Genomic DNA, 23,998 nt, shown 5'->3' on the forward strand with positions numbered 1-23,998 from the left:
AGAGATAAATATTTATTAAAATTGATCATATCTCTGAATTTCATTCTCAACTTGCATCTATTATTTGGTGATCAAGGATAAACACTCCTGTTAGCCATCTTTTATCTCTGTGTGGTCCTCTGTTTCTTGCTTATCAGCACCCTTCCTTTAAACTTTGCATGTTTCTATTCCCCTTTAATTTTCTTTCACATCCTGTTTTATAGAGTAAGTACAGAGCTATAATCATATCACAAATTTTTCTATAGGGAGACAACAAGAAAAAAAAAAACAAAGAAACTTATGTTTATTGTCAGGAAAAACTGATGAAGTCAGTTAAGAATAGGCATGACAAAGCTGAACACAATTGCACATATCTATAATCCCAGCTACTTGGAAGATAATGAGTTTGATGCTGGCAAGGGCAACATAGCAAGACCCTATCTGAAGAAAACTAAAAAAAAAAAAAGAAACAAAACAAAACAAAAAGGGCAAGAATAGGCATGACAATGTGCCAATAATTACCTCCATTATAAATTTTGCTGTCCTTTGAGTAAGTGTCCCTTTCCAAAAGTTGATTTTTTACTTTATTCCTTGTTAACATGCTGATATAAACAAATGCTTAAATATGTTGCTCCTGATTTCTAGATTTGACATAGTTTGTGGTTTTACATTGGCTCTTTAATAAAAATGAAACTTTGCTTTTACTGTATATGTTCCTTTTCTTTTAACTTAACTCATTCGACAAAAGCGTATAAAATTTCTTTTAAGTGAGTATGATCCACCTTTGCTTTTGATTTAATCAAATCCAGACAGGGTCTGCGAGGTAATGTGTGGGGGACATCCATATACCACTTAATCCCCTTTGTTCCAGGGAATTGACAAATGACTTCCACCAGCACATTTTCTTTGGCAAGTATTTGTGTTGGTAAGCAAATCCCTTTCTTTGCTCACACATAGTAAGGAAAAGTGGCAGCATGGAAAGCTAATTTTGCTCTTCACTGAAGCAGGGAGGATCAGGGATGCTGCAATGTTAAACTGTTTCCCCATCTCCCATTTGGCAGGCATCTGACGGATAGCCTGATGTCAAACCCTCATAGGCCAGCATCCAAGACGGCTTGTCATGAGCCGACGAGAGCACCAGTCATCGGTTTAACCAGTTGTTTCCTATCTGAGAGCAAATGACTTTTCCCCAAATCTACGAACATAGGACAGTCTGTCTCCTGAGATGTTATTAGTTGAGGGATTGAATGAATATTGATTCTCTTCATTCTTTGTTTCCTTACGTCCTGCGACTATAAATACCTGGGAGCCATCAGGGAATGAGTACTCTGACGGAGATGGGGACTCAGTGAACCAAGACATATGATTACAGTTGATTTTCATAATTTGTAGTAGTTATTTTCTATAAAGTCACAGAGAACACTGAATTAGTGAGTACAGAACTTTTCCTTTGATGTGAAGTATTGGGTTAGATTTCTCTGAACCTCTGGTCACAATGGTTTTGTCAGCCCATCAGCGCATAACCATGTTTTATGTGTATTTCTGTTTGAAGATGTCCTATGTCCTGTTTATTGTTGATTCATTAGCATTGAACAAAATGGCTAGCAATGCTATAACTCAAGCCTGAACAGAGTTAATCTATATGTTTTCTCTTTCAGGCTCATTACAACCTTCTTGGACTTAGGAACAGTACACAACACTTAAGCACTACACTTGGGGTCATTGCAAAAATTGAAATTACTGAAAGGCACAAAAATGTGAACAATACGGCAGTAGCTAGGCCAGGATAAGGATGATATTTTAAAGAATAAAAGCTAAAAGAAAAAGACAGAGCATCAACTTGTTTGACCTTACCTAATCACATGTATATTGAGCAACTCAAAATTTTGGCTGCTATATATGTCCACAGATGACCATAAAAGCATGACCAGTATAATGGGACCAGCAGTTGGCGTAATGGCTATGTCGCTGGACTCCCACGTGGTCAACCACAGTTCGAGTCCCGGACCCAGTGGCTTAAACTCACGCCGGGCGCATGTGCGTGCGTGCCCAAGATCCCGAGAGGAGAACGGAGGAGAAGGAATTGCGGCGTGGCCATCCCCTCTGGAGGGTGATTTCTCGCTTTCTGTCTCTCTGTCTCTCTCTATCTGGCGAGCGCACGTGCCCTATAGCAAAAACCTCTCCAAAAAAAGAAAAAAAAAAGCATGACCAGTATTGATTTTAGGGTTACAAATAAATCATAGCAAGTAAGCAAATTCACAAATATAGAATCCACAAATAATGGAGATGGGCTGTTTTCTATAAAGCTAAGTCCAAAAAGCAAACGAACAAAGATTATGTGAAATTAAATATTGTATTGTGGCAAAATTACTGCAGTATAAAAGCTCTGTGATTCTGTCAAATTGAGTCACTGGTTTTTAAATAACAGAAATTTAAGTTGGGTTAGAGGGGTAAGATATTTTTCCTAAATGTGCTTTGATAAAAAGAGACAAAAACATTGAGCCCAAATTTAGCTCACACCAAACAACATGGTATAAAATTTGATCTTAGGAACATGTTCTAATATTATAAATATTAACATTTAAAGTGTTACAGATTCTGAGTCTTTCACTTATTTAAACAGATTTGACTTCAAATGAGTTGGATTTTATTTTCCTTTAATTTTAATTTTGCACAGTGGGCTTGGGTCCACAAAGTCATTCGTTTCTATGGTTTTGATGTGTTGGAATTATGTGTTATTTTTAACATTTGGTAATGATATCATAAGCTTAAGCCGGCATTTAAAATACCACACATGTAACATAATTGAAAACGAATCAAGCCAAGGACAGAATTTTTCTCTCTGCCATTGCTGGAATATGAGGATCCCACATGGAGTGCAAGGCATATTGTATTTGGCTGTGACAAAGTATTGCTTTTGACATGTGCTTTCTTGTTAACCAGAGTAATGACAGCATGTTGGTGAGCCAAGCAGGAAAGTTTCTCTAAAAACAGGAGGCTGCATAGTAAATATTTCAGGCTTTGTGGGCCAGACAGTCTCTGTGGCAACTACTCAGTTCTGCTGTTGTATGAAAGCAGCCACAGCCAATATGAAAATGAATGGATATTGGCTGTGTCCCAACAAAACTTTTCGTGGACATTGAAATTTGCATTTCATATCATTCTCATGTGTCACAAAATATTATTCTTTGATTTTTTTCTCCCACCATTGAAAACTATATAACCATCTTTAGCTTGTAAGCGATACAAAAACAGGTGGTAAGACAGATTTGTCCTATAGGCTGTAGTTTGCCAATTTTTATTTTAAAATTTTTGTTGCTAAAACTATGTCAGATAAATCTAGGTTGCATCTATAATTACAGGTGAAATAGATTATTTTATCGGGAAGTAAAAATTTATATATATGCATTAAAGGACATGTTTGTGTATATGTGTTTTTATGTGTGTATAGATGTGCATCTGTACATGCACATGGATACATGTATATGTATTCATATATATGAATATGTTTGTGTGTGTTTTCATTCTAGACATATCATCTCTCTTACTTGCTAGTTAGAGTAAACCAGTTGGGTAACATGAAAAGTCCAGACTTGGAAGTAAGAGTGCAGACTTGGAGACCTAGGATGACACCCCAACTCTGTATTGATTTATAACTACTTGTGTGACCTCAGAAAATGTACCTAACCTTTCTGAGTCAGCCAACTCAACCATAAAAGAAAGTTAGTGTGACCTATCTTATATGGTTGAGGAAAATTAGATAATTTAAGACAACTTTAAAAAGTTCATAGAGAAATAGAATTGAAGTATGAGTTGATATTTATACAGTTTGTTTTTTTAAATACATGCATAGTCTTTTCATAGTGTGCATTTTCCATGAAGTTTTTGAAGACCACCCCCCCAATAGGTACAAAACATACCTGGTATATAAAAGTATATAAATAAATATTTTAAAAAATCATTTTCAGTATTTAGTCTTTAGTCTTTGTTTATTTCTTCCAAGAAAGAGAGCATGCCTATCAGTCTTGATGCTATACTCCACCCCAAGCCTCAGGCAGCCCTCAAACCATAGGTGTGTTATGAGGGCACCAGACTCAGTGAGGTCTGCAGATGTGAACCCAAAGCCTCAAAGCCTTCCTTTGTGAGTCACCCTTTCAGAATCTAATGATGTCACTCTCTGCTCCCTATAAATAAATGTTTTTTGTTTGTTTGTTTTTTAATTACTGAATTATTCCTTTCTGTTAAAAAGTACTCCATGTGTCCCCCTAAAGAAACCCAAACCTTACTTGTAATATAGAAGATGTTCAATATATTCTGTTCTCTTTGATTAAAAATAAGCACGTACCTTCCCAGATCCATTTTCGACACCTCCTTTTTCCACTGGTTCCATTGACATCCTCATGTTACTGTTCCTCTGACCTCGGTCTGTTTGGACCTGGATGATGGCATTCTCACATTCCACTGATTCCCGCTGGGTTCTGATACACTCGCTGTACTTCCCTAGAGCAATTCCTGTACTTTCAGTAGAGTACTCCCTTCTTTGATAAAAGGACACACATAATACTTTTGTTTTTGATGCTTTCCTGGTAAGGACACTGGCTAGAAAGGAATACAAAATAGAAGACTTGCCAACTAGCAATTCACAATAGGGAAACCTTTTGTGGGATTTTAGAATCTGTTTTTAAGATGTGTGTCATCTTTTCAGCTGCATCCCCTATCCCTCAATTCTGTCAGATACAGAGAAGTGTATCTCTCAGTGGTCAGGTTTTTAAAGGCAGTGTTCAATCTGAGACAGCCCCACAGTATCTAAATTCAGGTATCTTTACTTCATCTTACTTATTTCAAAATGACAAGCTTTTCGGTACAAATCATATATGCTTTAAATTGTGGCATGTATTGAGACAGTTATATAAAGTTTTATACTGAATGGTAAACTGCATGAAGCAGCTAATAAAACTTCTAAGTCTCTAAACAAGTTCCAATGAAAAATGATGAGTTACTTTGGAAAATAGTTTTTGAAAACTTGCTTCAATTTGTAAAAGAAACAGTTTAGTTCTTGCTTCAGTCTTGTAACATATCATCTATAACTTCTTATCTATAAGCACCTAACTGTACATATGTACACTTTTAATTTATGTATTATATGTAAATAGTGTATATACATGTGTATTTGTTTAGATGTGTGTGGGCATGCACATATAACCATATCAACATGGAGTGTTTTCTTCTTCCATACATAATTAACTTTAGTAAGTCAGTGCTGAACCCTGTCAAGGTTAAGTTTACTTTCCAAAGATTTTAAGTAAATGAAAGAAGCAGGCCCTTGTTCTCTGACTATATTCATTAGCGGACACTGACTTTCTTTACTGCTTTGTATTCTAGTTGCAAGACTGGAGGGAGGAAAGTTGCCTAAAGAAGCATGTGTTTAATTCTTCTGCTGGAAAATTTACAGTGCATTGGTCAGTTGCTGAGGCTCTCTTTGCCTCTAGTCTAGTTGGGATGAAGACAAATACTTGCTGAGACAGCTATGAGTTTATGAGCAGACTGTATTAAAAGTTATGTTGGGTGTATCACAGGCTTCCTGATTTGTCTGGGAATGAGAAGGAAGTACAGTAATGAGATAGGGAAGGATCATATTCCCATGAGCTCCTTAGTGTTTGAATCCGCCATTTGGCCATTGCTATCTTGTCCTGTCCTTTCATCTTCTTTTTTCTCCAACTAAAAAGCTTAAATTTCATAAGACAATCTAGTTTTTTTAGATCTTTCAGAGCATACATAGAAAATATATACAAATAGGTGGGCTAAAACATAGTGGTTTTTAATAAAAACTTCTCGAGGTCGTCCATTCTTTGACATGGAGGATGAAAAAATGAACTCAGAGAAGTTAAGCATGGTTTCCCTATGTCTTTAGTTTCTTCACCTTCTTTATTTTGCTCTCTTTTCCTTTGGTAAGGCCATGGCCCTATATTGACTTAAGACTATTATGGGTTCAATTTGCACATATAACTCAACTTGAAAAAATGGTTGCATATGGACCAGCAGTGATATGTAGTGGTAAAGATACTGGACTCCCAAATGGCTGACTGTGGTTCAAGTCCCAGACCTGTCAGCTTGAAGCTCATTCCAGGTATGTGTGCATGTGTGCCCAAAATCCTAAGAGGAGAGTAGAGGAGAAGGGATATGGCATGGCCATCTGCCTTGGGAGGTGATTTCTTGCTTTCTGTCTCTCTGTCTCTCTGATGAGTGCATGCATCCTATAGCAAAAATCTCTAAAAAAATTGTTGCACATAAATGTTCTTTGCATGTACACTAAGAATTAATGCATTCCTTCAAAGAGTAAGGATGGTTCTGTTTTTACTAGAAGCTTAAGCTCTTGTAGGTGACAAAAATAAAACCTAAGTTTCATAAAACACCATTTTGATAACAAAAGGAATCTTTTTTCTGTTCATAAAGTACAAAGGGGTCTTCAAAAAAGCTTAAGGAAAATACATATTATGAAAAAAAACTGTAGTTTTTTTTTAATTGCACCAAAATAAACTTTTACTTTAATTTCACTACAGATTTGTTTTGAAGTCCTCTCATAGTCCAAATGCTTGTCCCAGTACCTGGAAGAGAGGTGATATGCAGTAGAGCTTTCAGTTGGATGAATGGATAAGCAAAAGGAAGGGTGAAAGAAAAGGGAGGGAGGACATGAATGGAATGATGGAAGGTCTGGTGAACATTTCTGGGCTTAACTTTCAAAATACATTTTTTTTTTTTAGAGAGATTTTTTGCTATAGGGTGAGTTCACTTGCCCAAGGGACAGAGAGAGACAGAAAGCAAGAAATCACCCCCCAAGGAGAATGGCCACTCCACAATCTCTTCTCCACTCTCCTCTCAGGATCTTATGTACTTACGCCTGCATGCCTGGCATGAGTTTTATAAGCTACTGGATCCAGGACTTGAACTGCAGTTGACTACATGGGAGTCCAGTGACATAACTATTATGCCATCTACTGATCCCCAAAATACAGTTTTATAACCGGAGTAGTGGTGCTGCAGAGCAGCTAGACAGAGAGTACCAGCAGCCAGCCCCCAGCTGCCCTGAGGTAGGCAGTATACCAGAGCAGTCTGTGGGGTTCTGTAGTGCCTGTGCCTACTGTCACTATTTCCCTGAGACAGGACATAACTGTTATCCAGGGGCCTTGAATTTCTTTTCCCTATACTTGCTCTCTATACCAATCTTTTCCACTCCCTTCAGTTGTCCACCAATAGGCCCTAGTACTAGAAAGATAAATTGGCATGGTTCCATTGCAAACATATCTATATACCTCTTTATTTTACTTATATCAGTGAAAAAACAAAAACTTATCAATAAGACAAAGTTCTATTTCATTTCTGTTTTCCTGCTGTGTCTCTTCTCTGTACTTTATACTTTATTGTGATGCCATTATGACACAGTGGCATCTAGCCTAGCAAGAGTTTCTGAATGACTTTTTGTACCTATGGTTTAGGAAACCCTTGAGCTTTTTTAGTCTGAACTTTGCTGATTGCTTGTTTTAGTTTTGCAACAAAACATAGTTATCGTAGTCCATAGTTAATATAGTCCTGGGACTGAAAGTTTTGGGACCAGCAGTTAGCATAATGGCTATGTCGCTGAACTCCCATGTAGTCGACCATGGTTTGAGTACCGGACCTGGTGGCTTAAACTCATGCCAGGCGTGTGTGCGTGCATGCCCAAGATCCCAAGAGGAGAATGGAGGAGAATCATGGCCATCCCCCCTGAGGGGTGATTTCTCACTTTCTGTCTCTCTCTGTCTTTCTGGTGAGTGCATGTACCCTATAGCAAAAACCTCTCCCCCCGCAAAAAAGTTTTTATTCAAGCAGTGTGTAGTCATGAACACATCATGATATTGGAAATTAGAAAGACTGAGTTTTGAACCAGTGGGTGGTCTGGAGGTTAAGCCACTGAATCCCATATGGCCAACTGCATGGTTTGAGTCCTGTACCTAGCGGCTTGAAAATCGTATCAGGTACATGCGTGTGCCCAAAATCCCAAGAAAAGAATGGAGGAGAAGGGATTACAACATAGCTATCCCCCCTGGGGGAGGAGGGTGATTTCTCATTCCTCGCTCTTTTGGCAAATGTTAAGAGCCCCATAGTAGACCTTCCCCTAAAAAGAAAAGAAAAGAAAAGAAAAGAAAAGAAAAGAAAAGAAAAGAAAAGAAAAGAAAAGAAAAGAAAAGAAAAGAAAAGAAAAGAAAAGAAAAGAAAAGAAAAGAAAAGAAAAGAAAAGAAAAGAAAAGAAAAGAAAAGAAAAGAAAAGGAAAGGAAAGGAAAAGAAAAGAAAGATTGAGTTTTAAGACTATATCTACAAAGTTGGGTCCAGTGACACATGCCTATGGTCCCATCTCCTTAGTAGGTTAAAGCAGGAAGATCACAACACAGCGAGACCCAGCCTAAAATACTTTTACCCTTTTTTTTTTTAAAGAGGTTTTTGCTATAAGGGTGCGTTCGCTCACCAGACAAGAGAGAGACAGAAAGTAAGAAATCACCCCCTGGGGGGGATGGCCATGCCACAATCCCTTCTCTTCCATTCTCCTCTTGGGATCTTGGGCCTGCACGCCCCCGTGCCCGGCGTGAGTTTTAAGCTACCGGGTCTGGGACGCGAACTGCAGTCGACTACGTGGGAGTCCAGCGACATAGCCATTACTCTAACTGCTGGTCCCAAATACTTTTCCCCTTCACATATATATATACACACACATTACACCATCAAAAAAAAAAAGAGAAAATAAATTATGTCTATTATTGACTCATTGTATTTTTTGGACCATTTTGAAGGGACTTCTGCAAGTTCATGGAAAAAGAAAGTATGAATGTAGTAGGTGCAAAAAATGTGAAATCTATTTTCATAATACACATTTTCCATTAACATTTTAAAGTCCTCCTTATACTTTGTATATAATGTTCATTTTGTTTGTTTGTTTCTGTTAGGTTTGTGATAAGGTATGTGCTCACACTGGAGAGAGAGGGAATGTGAGAAATCACCCCCTGGGAGGATTGTCATGTCACAGTCCCTTATCCTCCATTTTCTTCTCAGGATTTTGGGCACACACACACATGTGCCCATTGTGATTGTCAAGCTACCCTGGTAGCTGGGACTCAAACCATGACTGACCATGCCGGAGTCCAGCACCTTAAAAACCAGGGAACCTGCTGACCCCAAATACTCTTTTTTTTTTAAATATGAAATCCTTCAGGAATTCTTGCATGAACTAATAAAAGAGATAATGGATAGTACATGTGATGTATGTGCTTAGTAAATAACTTATAGGTTTTTAAATTATTTTTCAATTTTATGTTTATTTTATGTGAGCATATGGTTAATATTTATCTTCTTTCCAAAATGTAAGTGCTGTGATCTCAAGAACTTTGATATTTTGTTCCCTACTGTATCTCTAGCCCCTTGTAAATGATCCAAGCTTCTGTCTCCCAAATGTCTGCTCTTAACCATGGCCCTTCCTCATCCCCTCCTTACCAGCTGAGTACTTGAGGTAGGATGCTGTGTGACAAACCCACTACCCATTAATCCCTCAGGAAACTGGACTGGGTCTTATTTATCTGTGTAGCCTCACACTTGGAGGACAGACTAGCAGTTAGGCAATTACTCCATTAATATTTGTTGTGTCACATATAGGAGATATTTGTTAAATGTCTGATGAAACAAGTGACTAATGTAAATCTTAATTTTCCAGGTGATTTTTGAAGTGATAACTTCTGGACATCAAGGCTACCTCGCTATTGATGAAGTGAAGGTGTTAGGACATCCGTGCAGTAAGTTGTCTTTATTTTTAAATATTCAGGCATATTTACATTATGGATTAAGAGAAAGGACTAAAACCTCGGAGAAGTCATCTTGCCAAGGGAGTTCCAGACAAGTTTCTAGGAGCTGGCTTGCTAGCTCACAAGTCCAAAAACATGTTTCAGGTGTAAACATCATGGTTTGTATGTATCTAATTTTTTTTCCCTGAGCAAGAGAGATGGGAGTGGTGGGGAGCGAGAGCACCCCCAACAGATTCTTGATGCCACAATCCATCCCCAACTTTAGCCAGCCAGCCAGATCCTGGGCCTAGGAGTGTTAGATGTACTCAAGGAGATCTCTAGACATGAACCTGGAACCTCCCCATGCAGGTCAGCCTTGTGGAGTTGCATTTTACTATGGTGCCACTGTCTAGGCCCTCGGTGTCTTTTAAAATGAAAATCAGGAATGGGGGATAAAGGAGTCTTTGGTGTGCTTGAATGGTGGAGAGCCTGCTTATTTGTTGACATGACCTTTAGATTTCTTTTCTATAGTAGTACAAGGTAAAATATTTAAAATCTGTGTGTTTTATTTTAAGTTTGATATGTTTTGGCAGAGTTCCTCAGTTTTTATCACATAGTTCTAAACAGTGTATCCCCAGGCAGAACTGGGATCTATCTAATGTAAGACACCTACCTTTACTACCTAGGAGACTCAGAATGACCTGTTCCTCATCTTTTAAAAATTAATACATAGGGCCAGCAGGTGGCATGGTAGTTAGAATGTTATACTCAAACGTGACTGACCATGGTTTGAGCCCTACACGTCGCATCTTTTTTTTTATTTCTTTTTATTATTATTATCATCATAATCTTCTTTATATTACATTGAGTTACATATAATTTTACAATGTATTACATTGCTTTTTCAAAAGGGAATGCCATGCATGTCAGTCAATACAGAGACATTAATCTCCCCACTTCATCATTCAATATCTTTTCTTGGTTGTTTTCTAATCATTATTATTATTATTCCAATTATTTTTTTAAAACAGTCAATCACTATTTCTCATTTTGCTTGTAAAAAGACTTCACCCATCATGAAATACTTCTCAGAACAATCCAGTTGAGAATACTATACATGTCATCACCAACAGGTAATAAGCCATATCTGTTTCTCACTAACGTCCTGCCTCTCTATTGTTCACTTGCTATCTTTCTCTATCCTCTTCTCCTCACCGCCCCCCCCCCATTCCACCCTGTCCTATTCTCGTTAAGTACCTTCACTGCTTTTATGTCCTCCAATTTTTCACTCTCTACCATAGAGTGCGGATAGTCGGTATATATTGAGTGGATACATACAATATCTTTCTTTCATAGCCTGGCTTACTTCACTCAGCAATAGATCTTGATAATCATGCTGGGTGCGTGCGTGTGCATGCCCCCCCCCCATTCCACCCTGTCCTATTCTCGTTAAGTACCTTCACTGCTTTTATGTCCTCCAATTTTTCACTCTCTACCATAGAGTGCGGATAGTCGGTATATATTGAGTGGATACATACAATATCTTTCTTTCATAGCCTGGCTTACTTCACTCAGCAATAGATCTTGATAATCATGCTGGGTGCGTGCGTGTGCATGCCTAATATCCCATTAAATAATAATAATATTTAAAAATATTTTAAAAATACTTTAGGTTATAAACACTTGGTTTTTTGTTTGTGTTGTTTTGTTTGTTTTTGAGAGGTTTTTGCTATAGGGTGCATGCACTCACCAGAAAGACAGAGAGAAACAGGGAGGCAGAAAGCAAGATATCACCCCCCAGGGGATGGCCACACCACAATCCCTTCTCCTCCAATCTCCTCTCGGGATCTTGGGTACGCACGCACATACGCCCGGCATGAGTTTAAGCCACCAGGTCCAGGACTCGAACTGCGGTCAACTACATGGGAGTCCATCAACATAGCTATTATGCCAACTGCTGGTCCCACACACCCTTGTTTTAACACCTAATGTGAAAAACTCTTAACAGTTTGTTATATTTGCATGTGAACTTTATTTTTACATTATTAACTTCTTCATTTACTTTATCTTTTTTTATTTTTTTTTTTAAGAGAGTTTAAGCCACTGGTCCAGGACACGAACCGCGGTCGACTACATGGGAGTCCAGTGACATGGCCATTATGCTATCAGCTGGTCCCTTTTTTTTTTTCATTTAGTTTATCTTTTTCTTTTTTAGAGTACATTATTTACTTTTTCCATGAGTGAGAAAGACTGAGACAATGAGACAGAGAGAGAGAGAGACAGCACTTCCAACAGGATCATGATGCCCCAATCTACCAGACTTGTAATAACATGGAATATGCACATGCCTAGTCAGACTTGTAATAACATGGGATATGCACATGCCCCATGTGCTCAGGGTGATCTCTGGACTCGAACTGGAAACCTTCCCATTCGAGTCAGCCTTGTATAGCATTGCATTTTACCACTGTGCCTCTGCTGATCCTTAGCCTCTTTTATTAAATATTGCAGATTGCCAGCTCCATTTCTTTCTCTTCCCAGGGGCCACTTGGTAGTGAGCCGGTCATTGTGACTTTCCATCTGTATACTTTCTAGTCCACAGGCAGCAGCAGCAGCAGCAGCAGCAGAAACTAGCTGCTTTAAGCACAGAAACAAACTTTGTATAGCAAGGGGACTGGATAGCAAATAGAATTCCTGGGAGCAATGGTGGTCTAGAGTAAGATATTGTGCTGCCACCAAAAGTGGGGCTATGTGGGGAGACCACAGTGACTATGGCAAAAGGGCTGGCTCCAAGCGGGCACAATGCATCTGTCCCCCTTAACTTAAAGGTGACCTTTGTCGCCAGTGCCTGGATGCTTTCTGTCTCTGGGCCTCTGCCTTCTTGTCCTGAGGTGCACAGCCCTGAATGGGATTGTCAGGGTAGGAAGTTCAAACACATGCTCATTACCTTGCAATCAGTGGGGCCTAGGAAAGAAAGTTGTTGGCTTGCCCCACTCTGTCATGGGATCTGGGCCTCAGCTTTTACCAAGAAACATGGAGTGCTGAACAATCAAACCCTGTCAATGTCTGTCTGAGTGCTTGTGTATATGTGTGTGTGTATGCATGTGTCTGTGTGTGTGTGTGTGCGATCTCACAAACCCAAGAGAAATATGTAGAAAAAAGACTGAATGGGATTGTCAGGGTAGGAAGTTCAAACACATGCTCATTACCTTGCAATCAGTGGGGCCTAGGAAAGAAAGTTGTTGGCTTGCCCCACTCTGTCATGGGATCTGGGCCTCAGCTTTTACCAAGAAACATGGAGTGCTGAACAATCAAACCCTGTCAATGTCTGTCTGAGTGCTTGTGTATATGTGTGTGTGTATGCATGTGTCTGTGTGTGTGTGTGCACTGTTTCCCATAATCAGTACATATTTCTAAAAAGCAAATTAAATAAATAAATTCAAATGAATTATGGTATCTAACTGTAAGAATTTTTGTATATTCTTTTCTTTCTCCTACTTAGTATTACATTTTTTTTAGGTTAGTCTATGGTATTCTATCAGAATATACTACATTTTATCTTCCTATTCTTTTATGGACATTTAGTGTCCCTCCCTACCCCCTAAGTATTTCTCTACTAAAAACATTGCTGCAGTGAACATCTGTGTGTGTGTTCCTGGTGCAATGCATGAGCATCTTGGTGGGAGATATTCTTAGAAGTTGAATAGCTTGGATGGAGGGTAGAAAAATTTTTTGTTTTATAAGATGCTGCCAAATTGCTATGAAAAGTGTCTGAACCAGTTTATATTCCCAGCAGTAATGAATAGAAGTTTTATTTTCCTATATCCTTGCCCAAAATTGATATTGTCAGACTTTAAATTTTGGGCCATCTGAGGGATGGCAGCCTGCTTTATTTTTAGAATCCCTGGCATGAAAAAGAAATTGGTTAGTTCATACATTTCATGAATCTCTGCTGATGGCCGCTACCCAATTCATGGGAGAACAGTTGTATCTATGGTATTAGAAATATAAACACTTGCAGGATGGTCTCAGCTTGTTATTCCATGGATTTGAATAGACTTTTAGATCACTCTCAGGAGTAGTTATAGAGAAGACTGGTGTGGTTGTTACAGAGGAGGGTTTCATATTACAGTTGTTTGATCCTGTCAAAAAGAGTTTTGCTTTCTCTGATATCTTTAGTTGGTGCGTTGAAGTTCGCCAAACACAAAAGTTAATGTACAGCAATCAATTCATAAAGAAGGCAGACATTACTTCTGCAGTATGTCATATTTGCCTTTTCTTTCCTGTCAGCATGACTGGGGAGCTCAAGAGGAATTTCTCTTCCTTTTTCTTAAAAAGGCAGGACACTGAACAAGGCTCTACCTAATTGAAACAGCAGGGTAAATTTAGGCAGCAGATTATAATTACCTGAGTTGGAACTTGGCCACATCCTCAGAGTAATAGCTCTGGGCTTAGAAAAGTGCCCTGGGATCTTCTAATGTACAAAAATGCTATGGCTTGATTCACCTCTTACAAAGAGGCAAAGAAATCAGACTTAGTAATACCACATGCCTACTAAGTGCTGAGTGCTCTCCCTGTTTCTTAGAGCAAATCTTGCTACAAGGCAGATGTTGCTGCACCTGGAGTAGGTGCAGCAACTGCAGCTTGAGGTCACACAAAGCTTCCTCTCCTGTGTCCTGGTTCCTTGTTCTGTGTGTGTGCCACTGGCCAACATCATATCTTCTCCAATGTAGCCCCTTTCCTTCTGTTCCATGGGATTTAAGTCATTGCATTCAGCAAAGACATAAAGATTTAATGTTTATCCCCCTTTTAGTGCCTTTCTGAAATGTCCCCTGCAGTTTTGTTATTTCCTTAGGAGCCAGCTTCCTATGGCCATAGAAACGGTGTTTATGTTTTCTCCTTTGGAGAATACCTGTGCTAATACCTAATTGGCTTTGTGAACTGCTGTTAGGAGGCAAAGATTGCAAAACGGGTTCAGTACCAAGGTGATGTATGGTATAACAGCATTTTGAACTATAAGCTTAAATGGTTTTGATGATAGCTTTACTGTAGTTATTTTGTCCTGAATCTCTAAGTTTATGGAGAAAACATGCTAATAAGTGTTTGAAGGAAGGCAATATTATAGTCTTAAAATCGAAAGCATAACAGGTAATACATTAGGACATTTCCTATCAAGATTTCTAAATAATAATCAATTATTTTGAAATTTTGATGCTCATTAAATTTAGATCCTAAAAGAGCATACATATTACATATCTAAATCTGTGCTTTCCAAATAAATGCACAATCACTGAATCTCAATTACTTCACTGTAAAAGCTCCTGCTTGGATTCATGTATGTTTATGAGTAGACATTACAACATTTTTTTTAATAGTAGCTGTTCTGATATAAGTATACAGTTGCTCATAAAACTGATTTTAATGTAGTGACAATAAGATGCAGCATCAGCCTGGAATGTGGAGATGGCTGTGCAGAATCAGCAGCTCTGTAGCTAAGACCATTCTCATAAACATAGCTAATTCTTGCATTTGGTATGCACACAAAAAAATATATTTTGAATTTGGCTCAATAATCCTGGCAGGAGAAGGACCAGCAGTTAGCGTAATGGCTATGTCGCTGAACTCCCACGTAGTCAACCGTGGTTCAAGTCCTAGACCTGGTGGCTTAAAACTCACACCGGGTGCGTGTGTGTGCATGCCCAAGATCCCGAGAGGAGAATGAAGGAGAAGGGATTGCGGAGTGGCCATCCCCCCCGGGGGGTGATTTCTCGCTTTCTGTCTCTCTGTCTCTGTCTGTCTGTCTGACGAGTGCACACGCCCTATAGCAAAAACCTCTCAAAATAATAAATAATCCTGGTAGGAGAATCTGGAGAAGCATCTTTTCAGCTTCATAGTGTGGTCTCTTGTTTCTAAACACATGATAAGCTATGGCTATCTTAGCACTTCTGTTATTACTTGGTGGTGCTAATATATATTTTTATATCTTAGAAGCCATATCAAAATTTAACAGATCTATCAAGATAGCATTTACATTTGATACAATTGGCCCATTTAAAATGTCGCTGAACTCCCACGTAGTCAACCGTGGTTCAAGTCCTAGACCTGGTGGCTTAAAACTCACACCGGGTGCGTGTGTGTGCATGCCCAAGATCCCGAGAGGAGAATGAAGGAGAAGGGATTGCGGAGTGGCCATCCCCCCCGGGGGGTGATTTCTCGCTTTCTGTCTCTCTGTCTCTGTCTGTCTGTCTGACGAGTGCACACGCCCTATAGCAAAAACCTCTCAAAATAATAAATAATCCTGGTAGGAGAATCTGGAGAAGCATCTTTTCAGCTTCATAGTGTGGTCTCTTGTTTCTAAACACATGATAAGCTATGGCTATCTTAGCACTTCTGTTATTACTTGGTGGTGCTAATATATATTTTTATATCTTAGAAGCCATATCAAAATTTAACAGATCTATCAAGATAGCATTTACATTTGATACAATTGGCCCATTTAAAGTGTGCAATTCACTGGCTTTTAGTAAATTCACAGAGTTGTGTACCCACCACCATAATCAGTATTAAGCATCTTCATCACCCTCCCTCCAGATTAATGCCATACTGATTAACAGTCATTCTTTAGGGGCTGGCAGGTTGCATAGCAGTTGGGACTCAGGACTCTCATATGGCCAACTGCCATTTGATTCCTGGACCTGGTGGCTTGACCTCTCACTTTCTCTCTCTCTCTCACTCTGTCTCTCTCTGGTGTGTGTGCATTCAATCAATCAATCAATCAATCATTAACATATTTAAAAAATAAAACAGTCATTCTTTATTTTCATTTCCTCTGGCTCCCAAACCACTGCCCTAGACAACCATTCATTTTACTTTCTGTTTCTATAGATTTACTTATTCTGCACATTTTATTTAAATGTAGTCACATTTTGCAGGCTTCTTTATGTCTGGCTTCTTTTACTTAGCATAATGTTTTAAGATTTACCCTTGTTGTGGCATCTATCAATACTTCATGCCTTTTAAAAACCAAGTGATACATTTTATTTAATCATTCATCAATTGGTGGACATTCATGTTATTTCTACCTTTTGGCTATTCTGAATAATGTTGTTATGAACATTACATACAGGTTTTTACGTGGACATTTGTTTTTCATTCCTATTGCATACATATTTAAGAATAGAATTGTTAGACTACCTAGAACTCTATGTTTAGGATTTTGAGAAACTACAAAATCCATATTCAAATTGGCTGTACCGTTTTACTTTCCAAATAGCAGAATATGTGAGGATTTCAATTTCTCCATAATTTTGTCAATATTTAGAACTTTTGTTTAATCATAGTCATTCTAGTGGATTTCAAGTGATATCTTTTCAAGGTTTAGATTACATAATGACTAATGATATCAAGATTATTTTCCTTGTGCCTACAGGAAATTTGTACATCTTTTTGGTATAATTGTCTACTCAGATTATTTTTCCATTTTAATTGAGTTATAATTATTCAGTGTAAAAGTTTTCTTTTTTTCAGAGACATTTTTGTAATAGGGCACATGTACTCACCAGAGAGACAGAGAAACAGATAGTGTAATAGTTTTTTTTAATACCTATAGATATATATCCCTTACCTGACATATGATTTGACTTGAAAATATTTACTCCAAATTTATGGGTTGCTTTTATTTTTAATTAATTCATTAATGTATTATTATCATTATTTATTATTATTATTATTATTATTATTATTATTATTATTATTATTATTGGCTATAGGGTGCATGTGTTTGCTGGAGAGAAAGAGAAGGGGAAAAAAGTGAGAAACCCCCCCTAGGGGATGACCATGCTGCAATCCCTTTTCCTTTTGATATTTTCCTGTCAGGGTTTTGGTCATGCATACACTGTAGCCAGCGTGTTTCTGAAGTCCAGGACTTAAACCCTGCTGTGGGATCCAGCCACCTTCACAGTCATGTAGGATCCAACTGCCTTAACTGCTATGCCATCTATTGGTCCTGTTTTTTTCAATTTTAAAAAGTTACGTTTATTTATTCCTTCTGAGAGAATAAAAGCAAGAGAGAAAGAGAGATGAATAGAGGTAGATGATGGATGGTGGATGGATGGATGGATGGATGTATTCTCACAGGGCCTTATACCCCATTCCACCCCATCTTCAGCCAGGTCGAATCACAGGCACATAGGCAAATACAGGAAGATCTTAGGGTGTGAAACTGGGACCTTCCCACATAGCTTCAAATATCACCAGATGTTGCATTACTGCTGTACAAGCACAGCTGGCCTGTCTTTTCATTTCCCTGATGCTCTTTGCAGCATAAGAGTTTTAAGATTTGATAAAGTCTAGGTTTCTATTTTTCCTTCTGTTACTTGTGTCACTGTATCAGTGGGTGCTCTAAGACTGTTTTGCCTAAGATCAAAGGTTTAGTCCTATGTTTTCTTCTTAGAGTTTTATAGTTTCAATACTGATACATAGTTCTATGAGCTATTTTGAGTATATTTGTATAATGTACAAGGAAGTGACACAGTTTCACTTTTATTGCATATAGACATTTAGTTATTCTAATACTGTTTGTTGAGATATTTTGTCCCTCCTGAATTACATTTTATCCTTGTTGAAAATCAACCACACATATAAAAGCTTATTTGTTGATCCTCAACCTTATTCCATTGATCTATCCTTGTGTAAGTACCACTCTGTTTTGATTATTGTAACTTGATAGTAAGTTTTAAAATTGGGATCTATGAATCTTCCAACTTTGTTCCATTTTTAAGTATTATTTTGGCTATTCTGTTCCTATTATGTTTCCCTATGAATTTGAGGATCAACTTGTCAATTTCAGCCAGAAAATACCAACTGGGATAAGACAGCTTTGTGGTGGTGGTGGGGAGGGTGTGTTACTACCATTTTAACAATATAAAGTCCTATGATCTATGAACAAAGGCATTCCTTTTGTTTTACTGTGATATAAAATTTTCAATAGTCTGTAGTTTTCAGAGTACAAGTTTTATACTTATTTTGTTAGATTTGTTCTAAGATATTTTAATGTTTACTTTGTTTTTTGTTTGTTTGTTTGTTTGTTTTTCTATCATCTTCTCAAGTTGCAAGTTCTTCAACCTTGTTTTCGGCCTCCGGGCCATCCAGCGCCGGAGAGGCCATTCGGCGTGCGGCTGCACGGGGCATAAGCCCCGGCCGCGGGGCCCCCGGAGGGGGGCCGGCCCTTCGGCCTTTAATGTTTACTTTGTAAATGTAATTGTTTTCTTAACTTCATTGTTATATTGTTCATTACTAGTATATAGAAATGCAACTGATTTTTGTATGCTGACATTGTGTCCTAAGACCTAGCTGAACTTACTTATTAGCTCTTGTATGTGTGTGTGTGTGTGTGTGTGTGTGTGTGTGTGTTCTTAGCATTTTCTATATACAAACCATATCTTTTTATTTTGGTTTTAATTTGCTATAGGATGCTTGTGTTTGCTTGTCAGAAAAAGACAGACACAGACTATGAGAATGCACTCCCTAAGGGATGGCCAAGCTGCAATCCCTCTCCGTTCTCCTCTCAGAATTTTGGGCATACACACATATGTGCTGGGCATGTTTTTCAAGCTGCCCAGTCTGGTACTTGAACTGTGTAGTCAGCTATTTGGGATCCAGTTGACTGAACAATCACATCATTGACTGGTCCCAAATCACGTCATCTTAAAATAGAGTTTCCAAGTTTTTATTTTTCCAATCTAGATTATTTTTATTCTTTTTCTTGTCTAATTACAGTGTAGATATCTTGTTCCTAATCTTAGGAGGAAAACTTTCAGTTTTTCAGTAGGATGTAGATGCTGATTTTCATGAGGGAAGTTCCTTTTTATTTCTCTTTTGTTAAGACTTTTTATCATGAAAGGTTGTTGGGGTTTAGCAAATGCTTTTTCTTTGTCAGATTATCATGTGGTTTCTGTCCTTTATTCTATTTATTCTTTTGATTGTCTTTTGGATATTAAACCAACTTAGCACTCACAGGATAAATCCCATTTAATAATGATGTATACCTTTCTTGTGTGTTGCCATGTAGCATATTAAATACAAAGTTATCTGTCTATATAATATCTTCAATTCTGAAATCTTATCATTACATATGACCATGTCCCATTATTTTTGTATAAATTTTTATTTCTCTCTCTTTTTTTCTTTTTTTGACAGGTTTTTTACTATGGGGCATGTGCGCTCCAGAAAGACAGAGAGCGACAGAGAGATAGAAAGTGAGAAATCACCCCCCCAGGGGGGTTGGCCACCCTCAATCCCTTCTCCTCCATTCTCTTCTTGGGATCTTGGGCATGCATGCACTCACGCCTGACATGAGTTTAAGCCATAGGGTCCGGGACTTGAACCACAGTCAGCTACATGGGAGCTCAGAGACATAGCCATTATGCTAACTGCTGGTCCCAATTTTTGTATAAATTTAAAGGAATAATAACAATATAATATAAAAGATATAAAGCCTTTATAAACCCATGTGCTATAGATATTCAATAAATTGAATTAAAATCTGACACTATTCTGTATTACTATTTCAACATATGCAAAATAAATAATTTTCTTTAACTAGTTAAGAAATGCTAAGTTCACGATATGACATCCTAGGTTGAAAATTATTGACACTTTTACAAACAAGAATCACTTACTAGTAATTTACATACTCATACTTTGCTGTGTTTGTCCAGATTTATGTTTTATTTTATGAAGACTTACTAAGCAGTGTAATTAATGCAAGAATTACAGTAACAAAGCAGAAGTTAGAATTGTTTTCAGAATTATGTTCTGTTGAATAATAACAAACTCATGTGCTTAGTTTGAGAATTACATAGGATTCAGAGTTGATGGTTATTTTAAACATGTATAGTAGAACTTGGATATTTTTCCAAAAGAATATTATTTTTATAGTGCCTAACTTATTTATGTCTGATAAGAATATTTAATGTTTTTCTACTTGAATAATTATTTAAGAACTATTTTATTTTTTATTTTTTATTTCTATTTCCTTTATATATTCAATCACGTTACTTAGCTTACAAAGTGAATATTCCAGCATGTGTACATTTCTCACCACTCCAGTTCACCATACTAGAAAATTATCTTCAATAGATACTAATCCATTTCTTTGTCCCATAAGTGCCTTGCCTCTCTATTTTTCTCCTTAATGTCCTTCCTCAGACTCTACTCCTTCACCTTCAGTGTGGGAAGAGGGCAGGTGAAGAACTACTCTTTAATAAAAAGGTTTCTGTGTTTCTCTTACGAAGGAGAATCACAGAGAGGTAACCTCCGCCAACCAGGAGCATAGGTGCACATGGGTGTACCTTAGTATGTTCAGGTCAACCCGGGATCTGAACCCAGGCCTCCCATGTGGCTCCACAGTGGGACCTACAGCCTGCACCACTGTGGCTGGTCCCAGTAATACCTCTTAACTTTTAAGCAAAATGAAAATAACTGTGGCCTGAAACATGCTAAAATCGAAGTTCTCTGCTTCTGTCACAAGAGTTAATTGGCCTTTGTGGACCTGTTGCCTCATTCATTTAATAGGAATAGTCGTAATAATTAATTTTTCTCTTAGGGTAAATGTAAGAATTCAATACCGGTTAATGTACATAAAGAACTTAGAACCATGGTTAGCCTCTTCTAAGAGCTTAATAAATGTTAACATGCATTTATTTCTTTATGTTAGTTGGCACTACATCTTGATATCCTCAGGAGAATTGGTTAGCTATCAGTGGTAAATCTATGCAGCCAAATCGAATGAGACCTTACATGGGGGAATTTAGTTGTGTCCATTTTAAAATTCAAAAAGAGTGTTTGCATAATCTGTTGTTTTTCAGTGGCAGAGTAGACAGTACCAGGCTGTTCTTTTTGGCATCATTGGCTTCCTTGTTAGTGATGATGTTACACAAATAGAGGAAAACATTAGCTGTTTTCTCTGACAGTTGGGCAGGCATCCAGTTCATTTCAACCTATGCCATTACATTAAAATGTAAATTAAAATAATAGGAGGTTCGGAGGTTGGGACACAGTCCTCTTTTGTCCCACTGCAGTTTGCACTTTGATCTCACAAATTACTCTTCTCTGATTTTTAGCTAGTGTTTTGAGGCAGGCTTTGAAGAACCAATAATAATGAAACATCCACAAAAAAAGATTTGCATCTTGATCAATGATAATTCCTGGCTTTGGGTTCAAAGGCTGACTTGGGATTTATTAATACCCTAAGACCTCTATTCTTTCTTAGTAAAAAGCAACAGGACATGGCAGGGATGAGAGAATAGGGAAGTTGTACCCAAAACCTGTTTGTTATTCATGGAAAATGTTTAGTTTTTGAGAACTGCAGATTTTAGGAGAAAGCTGGCATGGCCTTTGAAAGGGTATCCAGGAGACAAATGGGGCTATAAATTTGGAGAGTGAAAGAATGCTTTGTTTTGAATATGAGATAGATTGAAATTTTCCATTCTAAAGGTACTGTACCTGATGTTAACAATCAAAGCAGTTTGGCAAGGTTCAGAGCATATGGCTCAGCATGGGATCTAAACTCTTCTGGCTGTTCCAGAAAGGGCCAAGTACCAGGCACACAGAATGTCTTCCTTGCATCATCTTATTTAAATCTTTATACCACCTCTGTGAAATAGGTACCTTTAAAATTTTTCCTATTTCATAAATTTTAAAAAGTTCCCACTAAGGCTTAAATTTAGACTTTTTTTCATGTATTCAGAGATAGTAAAGGCCTGAAGTATTGATGCTTGAACACAAAATCTTGCAGAAATCCAAATCTTAAAATAGTGTCAACCTTAAACTACTTGCCAACTGAAAATGGTTCTAGGATTTACCGCACTAGACAGAGGGAGAATCCAGGCATCTTAAAACTTTGGAAGATTATATAAGCCTTTAATATTTACTGAGAAAACTTATACACACCATGAGCAGAAAGTTTGACTTTCATGTTCTTGGAAGAAATTGATCTGAGAAATAGAGTTCCTCAGTCTCACTGTCATATGCACCCTGGTGGATGAGAAACTGTCTTCCATTTGGGTCAATTATCTTTCATTTGAAAAGGAATATTTGCTTATATAAGTGTTTATGCTTAATAGGTTAGTATGTCTTCACATGGTTTCTGTTTATTATTTGAGCCATATTATTTTTATGAAAGTCTTTTTCTCAACCGAGCAACACGATTTTCTGGGCCAGAGGGAATCAGCTGGTTCCAGGGATGGCCCTTCCAAAATATAATTTGAACAAAGGCATAAATTCCTTAGAGCCTTAACTTCACTGTGCAAGTAATATGTACTGGCAGTCTTCAAGAAAACTGCACTAAAGACCAAAATAATTCTAAAGGCGAAGCAATAGTTTTCATTCTGTGCAACATGTCTTTATTTATTTTATTATTTATTTTTCAGTTTTTTGCCATAGAGCAGTGAATTCACTGGAGAGAGACAGAGACAAAGAGAGTGAAAGTGAGAAATCACCATACCCTCAAAGGGGTATGGCCATGCCACAATCCTTTCTTCTCCACTCTCCCCTCTGGATTTGGAACATGCACACAACTCACACCCAGTGTAAATTTTAACCCACTGGGTCTGGAACTTGAACCATGTTGGCCATGTGGCCTTAACCACCATGCCACCTGCTGGCCCCAACATGCCCTCTGTTGACAGTGGGGATCTCTGGTGTATGTACCCCTAAAATAAGCATTGCTTTAAAGTTTTAAATTTTTTTAAATTTTATTTTATATAAGAAAGGTTTGTTCATTTGTATCAGAAGCAAGGTAGGAGAGAGAGTAGGAGAAGAGAATTCTATAGAAGTCATTATCTCAAGTGATCAGTTTTCAAGGGTATCTGTGATTTATTATTTTTATTTTTATTTTTAATTGCCATAGGATGTGCGCACTCACCAGAGAAAGAAAGAATTACAGCATGGTTCATGGCCATGCTGCAATTTCTTCTCCATTTCTTTTTTATTTTATTTTTTGCTTTTTTTTTTTTTTTGGAGAGATTTTTGCTGTAGGGCGTGTGCTGACAAGGCTGTGGAAAAAGGGAAACTCTCCTACACTGTTGGTTAGTACAGCCACTATGGAGAACAATATGGAGGTTCCTCAAATGCCTACAAATAGAACTACCATAGGATCCAAAAGTTTCACTCCTGGGTATCTACCCAAAGAATAGGAATACAGGCAGTTGTAGAA

The 23,998-nt window shown here is 37.8% G+C and overlaps 1 protein-coding gene across 4 annotated transcripts in view; it reads left to right on the plus strand.

The window, feature by feature from the left end:
* The window catches only part of PTPRM (protein tyrosine phosphatase receptor type M), a 732,676-nt gene that overhangs the window by 142,146 nt on the left and 566,532 nt on the right, over positions 1-23,998 (plus strand). For all 4 annotated transcript variants that reach the window (XM_027766560.1, XM_027766561.1, XM_027766562.1 and 1 more), the window contains exon 3: positions 9,717-9,795. In XM_027766560.1, coding sequence (XP_027622361.1) covers positions 9,717-9,795 — 79 coding nt within the window. The remainder of the gene's footprint in view (positions 1-9,716; positions 9,796-23,998) is intronic.

This window comes from Tupaia chinensis, unplaced genomic scaffold (genome assembly GCF_000334495.1).
Source record: "Tupaia chinensis unplaced genomic scaffold, TupChi_1.0 Scaffold143584_1, whole genome shotgun sequence".
Classification (NCBI taxonomy): Eukaryota; Metazoa; Chordata; class Mammalia; order Scandentia; family Tupaiidae; genus Tupaia; species Tupaia belangeri.